The following is a 10,421-nucleotide window of genomic DNA, read 5'->3' as shown; positions in this document are numbered from 1 at the left end:
ATTAGTTTTGCCTATAGGGAAAAAGTTTGCTAGGAAGGCCATTAAACATCTTGCCCATGTGTTGATGTCATCTTTGTTGACGTTGAACCACTACTTTGCCCTTCCCACTAGCGAGAATGGAAAGAGATGAAGTAGTATGATATCTTGAGCAACATCCTTGATGACGACCATGCTACTAATCTCTAGAAAAATCTAGAGATGAGCACTAGCATCTTCATGTACTTTTCCACTGAATGGAGTAGCTTGCACCATGTTGATGAGGCTTGGCTTGAGTTCAAACTCAAGGTTGTTGATTCGTAGCAGAGATTAACTGTCTTGGCAAGGTCAACTAGATTGTGACACGGTTGATAACCAGAAGAGACGTGGTGCTAAGATTGCAGGGTTTGGGTCTTTGTGATCTGAAGCCGGATCGGTGTGTCGCTCTTCGCCCAAGTCGATAGTTATCTTGAACCTGATAGAAGATCGGGAACCCCGTCCTCATCACATGGTCGTTGCGCTCACCATCTCCCTCACCGGTGCTGCCCATGGCAAGGATGGGGAGCCGTGCGTCTGGCTCAGCACGTTCGTGAATGAGGTGGCGCCCGCGCGTGGCTATGATGTCACCACGCTATGCTTTCGCAACCATGCCCAACTTCCTCGGCCACGCCGATGCGGCGGAGATTGCGTCCTCCTCGCGTATGCGTACCCTGGCCCTATCCTCTGAGCGTGCGATCGTTGAGCCCCAGCACCACGCCGCCGATGTTTAGGAGAGTAGGAGTCCTTGAACATCCTCCTATGATGGGTCCACACGCATCTCTCTGTGGTCGCGCTCGGGAACCCACAGCAACATCGGGACCTAGACCAACTCATCGTTTCCATTGGCGGCGGCGAGGCTGACTAGAGGGAGCGGGAACGGGGCACAGCGAGGGAGCAAAGGAGGCTTTGGCCAGGGGGCATCACGCTGGGGGCATCAGCGTGGCCTTGGGGAGTCGTGACATAGGGGCGTCGGCTGCCGACATTGGAATTCATGTGGAGCCAATCTTCCATGGAGGAAGAGACATTGAGATAGTGGAGAGAGACAAAGGAGGAGCCTGACAAGTGGGCCCCATATGTCGAATGCACAATCAGCTTGCCACGTCACCATATAGAGCGGGTTTAGACCCGTTTGGACCTAGATGACACCCACAGCCAAGTTCATGTACAAAAAAATAGCACTTTGATAGTATAGGGACCTAGATGACATCATTAACCAAGTTGAAGGACCGTCCATTTATTTTCCTCTTTATTGGATGATTACACGCACTACATCTGGACTTTCCCTCTTCGACATAAGTCTGATGTGCTACCCTCCCTTCGCTCTTTCCATGCCTATTTGCGCACCCAGTTCTGACTGCCCATCCTAGCATTGCAAACAGATAACCGGAAGGAGTTCGACAATGGTGCTGCAAGTCTCTTTCTTTCAGAGAATGGCATTGTTTTTTGTCTTTCCTGTTCGCATACCTCTCAACAAAATGGCAAGGCCGAGCTATCCTGCGCACTCTCATTGACTGCATCCGCACGCTCCTCATTCACTGCGGCGCGCCTCCCATGTTCTGGGCCGAGGCCCTCTCTATAGCCATGTTCCGGCTGAATGGGCGGCCATGCCTTTCGAGCAGCCTTGTGACACCACATGAACCGCTCCTCAGCACGCCGCCAGATTACAGCACTCTCCGTGTAATCGACGCCCTGTGTTTTCCTAACCTTTCAGCAACAATCACCAACAAGCTCGTCGCCTGATCCGTACCCGGCGTGTTCGTGGGATACACTGTTGCTCACCGCAAGTACCGTTGCTGCGACCCCATCACAGTGTCACATGCCGCATCATCACGTCTAGGCACGTGACCTTCGACGAGCATGTGTTCCCCCCTTCGATCTTCACTGCCACCGCCACCGAGTGCTCCACCGCCCACTACGGCCCTCGACGATGAGTGCGCTCCATGACGCACCGGCCAGTCAACCACAATGATTGCCCGTATTCAGGGCACAACGGTTCCTCCACCAACCTCGCCCTCTTCAACACCTACAAATTTTGCCCCGTCGCCTACGTCCTTGGTGCCATGACTGTCTATGCCCAGCGATGCAGTCGCCGCAACGGAGCGATCATCAACACCTCCGCCCCCTGGGACTCCAGCCCCACCTGATCCCGCACCACGACATCTAATGACGGCCCGCTCCCGGTCTGGCATCTTCAATCCCAACCCAAAGTATGCCATGACTGCGGAGGCCACATCCACCTCGGCATCCCTGATTCCATCCTCAGCGCAATCTACTCTCAACAACCCTAACTGGCGTGGCACGATGCAGGAGGAGTTTGATGCACTGCAATGGAATCGAATGTGGACACTCGTCGATCGACCACCCGACGCACGGATCATCACCAACAAGTGGGTGTTCAAGCACAAACTGAAGTCCAATGGCTCACTCAAGCGCTACAAGGCGCGGTGGGTCGTACGCGGGTTCAACCAGCGGCCGGGGGTCGACTTCAGCGAAACATTCACCCCGGTCATTAAACCCACAACAATCCGCAGTGTTATGACCATCGTTGTGACGAAAGGATGGCCACTACTAACTTCTAACCCTTGCGCAACGGCGAAAAAAACGTTGGAATAGGCCCAATTTGGTTGCAAAAGGTAGATGTTGCAACCAAATCGCGTTCACTGCCAATGGTTGCAAAAAGTCATGTTGCAATAAGGTATTGCAACCGTTGCTAGTTTGGCGTTGCAAGTGTTAGGGTTTCTTACAACCATATGTGTTCGTTGCCAAGCATGGCAATAGGATGATGTCGCAATATTCACTGGTCGTGGCAATATAAGCACTTGCCACGCCCATCTTCGTAGCAAGAGGTGATACATGCACCGATCAATAGCGTAGCGATAGAGACATTTGCCAAGAACAACGTCGCTGAAATAGTTTGTATTGCCACGCTACAATTTTGTTGCCTAAGGTGTTACTTGCCACGACCTCCATGGGTCGTGGCAAGTACACCATTTGCCACGCAATTTTATTCATTGTGAGAGATCATATGTTATTGCCACGATCGTTGTGCCAGTGGTAAGTAGTATCATTTGCCACTGTAATTTTATTCGTTGCGAGAGATCATATGTTATTGCCATGGTGGTCATGTCAGTGGCAATAGTATCATTTGCCACGCAATTGTATTCGTTGCATAGATCGTATTGCCTACGCATAGCAGCTTGTTGGCATAGTTTGTATTGCAACGCTAGTAGCATTTGTTTGTGGTTTAATAAATCATCATTGCAAAAAACAATAAACCATAACAAAAGCGATTGCACTCACACATATTAATTATAATCAATCATGCAATAAATTGAGAAAGCATTGAAATAATAGCTAAAATCACTAGCTAAAAGAAGGTAAGAGCAATTTTCCTCCTTTGGCGCGCTGTGTGATATTTGAATCCCATTCAGAGTTAGGATTTCAGTCTTAAATCTTAGGCATGGTTTCTAGGCCAGAGAGACACCTCTTTGTTAGTACAGAGGCATGTCAGAGATCATGCACCCTAGTTGGTCGATGAAATGCCTATATGTGATAGATTCCTAGAGGAATTGCCCGTGCTATCAATCCATAGGCAGAATCCATAGGCAAGCAACTGACTTGATCTCAGCTCTATGTTAAGAAATTGCAGTCAAAGGCAGGGCCATGTCTAGGACTCTAGAGTGGGGGCTGATCTACATTCTGCACTCTAAGCACAGTAGCAGGTCCTATGGCCCTTCGATGCTTGCACATCATGGGAATACCTGGTATTCCCAGTCAATTAGCGGGTCCTAGATTTACTAGCGGTAGGATGCAACCACAATTTACTGTTTGTTCAGCATGGACAGTACTTAAAGGTAATGCAGTGCAGCAGCACAATAGCTAAGTACTTTTCACCTTGATTAATGCAGATTTTCATACTGTACTTTTCGGTAGAAAGGTGTGATAGTAAATTAGCTTTTGCTTCCAGCTAGCTTATAGTGGTCTCCTAGGCTTAAGATTAATTTCTTTGCACTTGTTGGCTGGTGTTAGCAGTAGCTCTTGCATGCTTTTGATCTAGTGACCTTGACAATTTGTTTCACATGCTTAACTAGATCAATAATTACTAAGATTATTTTTGAATTGCTTAATCTATGTTACTAGAAGGGCAGGCCTGGTGCAGTGGTGAGAGTTGTCTCACTGAGTCACCAGGTCGTGGGTTCGAAGCAGCCTCTCCACATATTTTGCGGAGGGAAGGCTTGCCTCGGTTTTTCCCTTTCCAAGACCCCACTAATGTGGGAGCCTCCGCCACTGGGTCTGCCCTGCCCATAATCTTTGTTACTGAATCATGATTTTTTGAGAAAAACATCAAAAGTCACAGGTCTAAGCTAAATACTAGAGTAAGGATACTGATATTGTGGTTGACAGGCTCATCAGTTGAATTTATCCAATGGATGGGTTTTTTACAGGAAAATTGATGCTAACCCCGACATTTAAGTTTCTCATAATCATAGTAGACGATGTTTATTTGCTACAAGCATAGTTTTAGGAGAACTAGACAAGTCAATGTTATGAATGGATTTTACTCCAAATTTTTTCATGATTGAGCTACTTGCTGGACTATCATCTAAATAATTTTTGTTATAAATTTTCAAATTTTTAGTGTTTTAAGTTTCTCCTAATTGTAGCAGATGTTTTTTTTTTTTTGCTACAAACATAATTTATTAGCTCCCAGCGTGTTGAATAGCAATTCAGCACGTCAGCCAACTATTTAGTGTATACTGAATTTATCTTACCTGAATTTGTACTGAATTTATCTTACCTGCAGCCAACTATGTTAGTAAGAGCATTCTTTCGTGCAATGTTGATATATGATCTGGTTTGAACAAGTAACAGGAAAATAAATTCAGTTTGTACTTTTGATGGATAGTAGCTCTTTTAAAATTGAGAATGTCAAACTTATAATTGTTTGTGCATGAATCTATCAAATTATTTCCCTGCTGTTTCTTAATGAATCCAACACCACATATCTGAAGGTTCACAACTCTGTTTTATTGTTTCTAAGTGATATGTTCAGTCATAATGCATTTTTTTTATTGAAGGTTCCTGATGACAGGTGACGAGGAAGATGACTCTTTGTCGGATGCATCAAGTGCAAAGAGCAAATCCTCCCCTCATTTCGATCCTTTTCTGTGCCATATAATTATACTGTGTTGATTATGTGCCGTCAGATGTTTTCAAGTAATGAAACAGTACTGATGTTGTAAGTTTGTGTTTTTGAAGATTTTATATGTTCATATATAATAATATTCTTTGAACATGGACGTGGAGACCTGTTGTGCACTAGCAGCCCGCATGAATTTTTAAATGCACAGAAAGAAACACTCAAAATGTTGAGAGGGACTCAGGCCTCTTCAATTATTACAGGTTCAATGTTTCCTGAAAACATGTCTGCAAAAATATCAAATAAATATATGATCTGGCTTGAACAAGTAACAGGGAAATATATTATGATTTTGTTTTGTACATGACTCCATGACACCTTGAACATGGACACGGTGCAGTTTCTGATGCATAGGTGGCTTCAAAAGTAGTATCAATAAAATTCTCGAGTACTGCTTGCCACTCATCTGTTGACCGAGACAACAGCATCCAACTCCGATCATCATCATGTACCATTGATTCTATCTTCCAAATGTCACAAGATCGACTTTCCTGCAGCGCGTTAATTGAAAGGGATCACGACATTATAAACTATATTGGAGATAGGGAAAAGGCAACGATGAAAGATCTTGCAATAGTGCATGCATATGAGATCCTCTTTTTCTCGTCGATGATGGTCGGCCAGCCGCATGATCGTCTCTTTTGGTCGATGATGGAGGGTGGTGCGTGGTGGCACTAGGCTAGACACTCCCTTCTCGTGTGCCGAGGAAGGATGGTGCACTGGCTGGTGCTCCATCTCTTTATCTTGTGGATGAGCAGAAAGGAACTAGGGCACCACGACGCCGGCTGTAGGGAATTCAAGGGCCACGACGACGCCGGCTGCAGGGAGGCCGCGACAACGCTGCTGGCTGTAGGGAGGGCTGCCACCACGTTGGCTGCAGGGCCGGTCGCGAGCCCGCGACGCCGCCTAGGAAATTGATCGAGTTCATCTACGTAGGTACAGAATAATTAGATCCTCTTTCAATACCTCAATGGGTCTACATTAATTTATATAGGTTCCTGTGGCTACCAATATGACAAACAAATATATGGTGTAACAGTATGTACCTAGCTTCAGGACTCTTAGGTCTCAAGTTCATAACCTGTGAGTAGCATTTTTTTTATTTATTTTTACTTAACCATTGTGGTCGAGAACCTTAGGTATTGCAATGATGTAATTTTTTTGTTGCAATATGTACAACCATTTTGCAACGAAAGAGACTATTACATACAATGAAACATAGACATGATATTAAAATTTGTATAAGGTTCTGTGGCTACTTATGACAAAAATACTATTATGGTGTAGTGGTTAGTAGCTTAACTTTAGTCTCAAAAGTCTCCTGTTCAAAACCGTGGTTACATCTCTATTTTTTTTTAAAAATTCCTATAAGCGTTGTTCTCTAAACCTTAGTGATAGCAACGATTTATTTTTTCGTTGCTATATGTACAACTTTTTTGTAACTGCGGGTGACTATTACACACAACAAAACATATTCGTTGCAACATAGACGGACTATCATAACCATCAACTAAACAGTTAGCAATATCATCATTAGTTTTGCAACGCCAATAAAACTACCCGCGACGCAAATCAAATCATGGCAACAGTGATCACTTATTGCAACCGTTCTATAATTGGTTGCGATAACACTTACTTTTCGCAACGATCTCCATACTTACTGCCACAAAACAATTTGCATGGTAAAAATCTCATCTATCGCAACCAAAAGTGCTAATGGTTGCAATAACACCCCTGTTGCAACCAAATCTTGGCGTTGCAACAAAAAAGCAGTGGCATAAGGGTTAAAAGTTAGTAGTGGGCCAGCTCGGCAGCTCGACGTCTCCAACACCTTCCTCCATGGCCATTTCCAGGAACGTGTCTATTGTCAATAGCCTGCAGGTTTCAGCGACCCAGAACGCCTGCAAGCGGTGTGCCTCTTGTCCCGCTCACTGTATGGCCTCCTGTCAAGCACCGTAGGCGTGGTTCACAAGCTTCATCGAGTTCATCAAATCTCCTGGGTTTCACACAAACCAGGTCTGACTCCTCGCTGTTCGTGCTTCGGACGTCGCTCAGCACGGCATATATATTGCTCTACGTCGATGACATGATCTTGAAAGTGTCGACCAGCAATCTGCTCCAGCACATCATCGTCAAGCTCAAGGCCGAGTTCACGGTGAAAGACATGGGTCCAGTGTCTTACTTCCTCGGTATCAACGTCCAACGCACGAGCGACGGCTTCTTTCTCTCCCAAGCTCAGTACGTTGAAGACCTCATTGAGCGTGCAGCTATGCAAAATTGCAAGTCTGTCACAACTCCTGCAGAGACCAAGCAGAAGACGTCCACCACCGCTGGCAACCTCCTCACCGACCCGACGTTCTACCGGAGTATGGCCGGCGCCTTGCAGTACCTGACCGTGACACGGCCCGATATCGTGTATGCCGTGCAGCAACTGTGCTTACACATGCACTCGCCGCGCGATGTGCACTCTGCCTTGCTGAAGCGCGTTCTGCGGTACCTGCACCTGCGCGGCACGCCGGCCCTCGGAGTTCACCTGCACCGCATGTCCTCTCCGACAATCACGGCGTAATCTGACGCTGACTGAGTCGGGTGCCTTGACACACGACCGTCTACTTCGGGGATATTATTGCGTGTTCCTCGGTGAAGCTAGACGACAGACGACAGTGTCCAGCTCCAGTGCCGAAGCCGAGTACCGCAGCGTTGCTAACACGGTGGCCGAATGCTCCTGGCTCTGCACTGCCCCGTCGACAAGGCCACCGTGGTCTTCTGTGACAATGTCTCCACCATATATATGAGTCGGAATCCAGTGCACCACAAACGGACAAAACACATCGAGCTTAACATCCACTTCATCAGACAGAAGATGGGCGTCGTCGAGTCCTGCATGTGCCTAGCTCACAACAGTTCACCGGCATCTTCACGAAAGCGCTGCCAACATCGCTGTTCGACGACTTCAGAACATTGTTCGGCTAGTACATAAGTCGACTGGTTTCGGCTGATTCAATAGTGTTCTGTGAGGAAGAATAAGCTGACTTGGCTAAAAAGTAGTTCAGGCGAACAGGCCCTGCGTCATCGTCTCAACGCCGAGACTGGGGGGGGTGGGGGGGGGGGGGGGGGGGGGGGGGGGGGGGGGAGAACACCCCAACGTCCACGACGCGCGCACGCCCGCCACTGCAGCTCGGACTGCGTCCGCACGACTCCGCCGACTCGCCACGACGCGCTCCGCTAGCTTAAGCAGTTAGGCATCGTGTCTCTGTGTTGTAATGCAGTGTAGATGTAACACAACATTATTAATACAGATTGTGTTAGATCATATCTTTCTCTACAGTGAAGACCAAGGAGCTGATGCACTGGCTTAGCGTCATCGAGGTTTATGTTCTTGAGACCTTGTCGGAAAAAGGTCACCTTCAAGAAAAAAATCCTTGGGTTGCAATGAATAAAAATCCTAGCATACTCAAGCCTAATAAACATGCAATTTTTTCTTACATTGTTAGAAGATAATATTGATCTACAGTATATTTAAATCAATTCTCGCAAATTGTAGAATTGAGTCCATACCTTAAACTAAGTTTCACCGTAAAATTCGTTCCTTCCGTTTCACATTGTCGCACCGTAAAACAATTCCCTAAAATTGTAGATTTTGCGCGTACTCTTTCCTTTTGTTAATTTAAGTGTTGTGGTGCATGCATCACATGTGTTACTAGGTCCTTTCGTTTCTATACACATTGTGTTATGGTGCATCGTAGCACATTGTGTTACGCTGCATCACACCGCAAAATTTATGTGCATAGTAAAACTTACATTTACAAAAAAACAAAAACAAATTCATGAATCGGATTACTCCCTCAGTCCCAAAATAGCTGTTATTCTCACTTTTCAACAAGTCAAACACTTTTCATTTTGATCAAATATATATAAAAATAGAAATTATTTCTTACTCCCAGGGAGTAGTTACTCCCATGTCTATATCTCTAGATTTAGGGTGTATATGGCCCAACTGAAGTGTATGTAGACAAAGTATAAGATCATACTACTAGACCATCTAGGATAATATTTACGTCAACTATGCAAGTATTCATGAAGTATATGGTTATACTTATTTTATATACTACTATAACTGATATTATAATAATATATTAAAAAATATAGGCTCTTTCGAAAAAAATTCACTGTAGTAAGATTTGGAGTATTCACAAAATGAGTATATAAACATACTCAAACTTGATAAATGAGTATGCAAACATACAGCAATGTGGTTTATTGAAGATGGGAGTAACTACTCCTAGGAGTAGGGAAAATGCACCCCAAAAAAATATTAATATTTATAATACATAATTAGTATCATTAGCTTGATCGTTGAATATACTTTCATAATAAATTTATTTGGAGATATAAATGTTGCACATATTTTCTGTGGATCTAGTCAAAGTTGAGAAAAGTTTGACCTACTAACTGATGTTTCTGAACTTAATATATCTGCAATCTTACTGTCCTACTGCTATCAGTGTATGCACTCATTCTTTTTTTGTTTGAACACCATACATTAGCTTCCACGCCCCCCCCCCCCCCCCCCCCCCCCCTCTCTCTCTCTCTCTCTCTCTCCTCTCTCTCTCTCTGCCCCCGTCTCTCCCTCCTAAACCACAGTCTTCATATCACCACAGGGTGCAGCTTGCGGCACATGACAGTTGTAATTACATAAATTAAATGTGCTACAAGTGGTAACCAAACAGAGAGTCATCAAATAAATTAAATTTGCTACAAGTGCAAAAAAAATGAGCATTCAGGTAAGTGGTAACCAAACAGAGAGTTAAGATCTCTATGGTCAGCAAATGAGCATCACCCACCAGCACAAGAACAAACCAAGAAGAATGGAAGGCAGTCAGAAAGAGTGACAGAGCAGTAAACCATGACTGGATCATTTAACTGAAACAGAGTTTGATATGCAGTCTCTCATGAGCTGAAATTAATTATATCAGTATCTCAATGTTGTTTAATGACCTTGTCCCCTATATATAGCCCGGAGTGTGATTTTCGATGTTCACCTTATGAACACCAGCACACTATGACCGGCATTAGCCACGCTAATGCTAAAGATCTATCCCACTATAAGGCTCATGCTATTTATCATTTCCATTGCTACCACCAACAAATTTCCCATTGCCAAGAAACCCCTACGGTGTGCACCTTAATTCTGTCAAGCACTTGA

At 45.0% G+C, this 10,421-nt stretch overlaps 1 protein-coding gene across 1 annotated transcript; it reads left to right on the top strand.

Moving 5' to 3' along the window:
• The first annotated feature begins 7,054 nt into the window (after nt 1–7,054).
• LOC136510728 (uncharacterized mitochondrial protein AtMg00810-like) lies at nt 7,055–7,784 on the top strand. Its single transcript, XM_066505084.1, has 2 exons — nt 7,055–7,125; nt 7,232–7,784. Exons 1-2 carry the CDS (start codon nt 7,055–7,057, stop codon nt 7,782–7,784), a joined length of 624 nt encoding a protein of 207 aa, XP_066361181.1.
• The last annotated feature ends 2,637 nt before the right edge of the window (nt 7,785–10,421 follow it).

The sequence above is a fragment of the Miscanthus floridulus genome, chromosome 16, assembly GCF_019320115.1.
Source record: "Miscanthus floridulus cultivar M001 chromosome 16, ASM1932011v1, whole genome shotgun sequence".
In the NCBI taxonomy this organism is placed as follows: domain Eukaryota; kingdom Viridiplantae; phylum Streptophyta; class Magnoliopsida; order Poales; family Poaceae; genus Miscanthus; species Miscanthus floridulus.
Note: the sequence above shows the minus strand (reverse complement) of the source record. Positions and strands in the feature narration are given on the sequence as shown.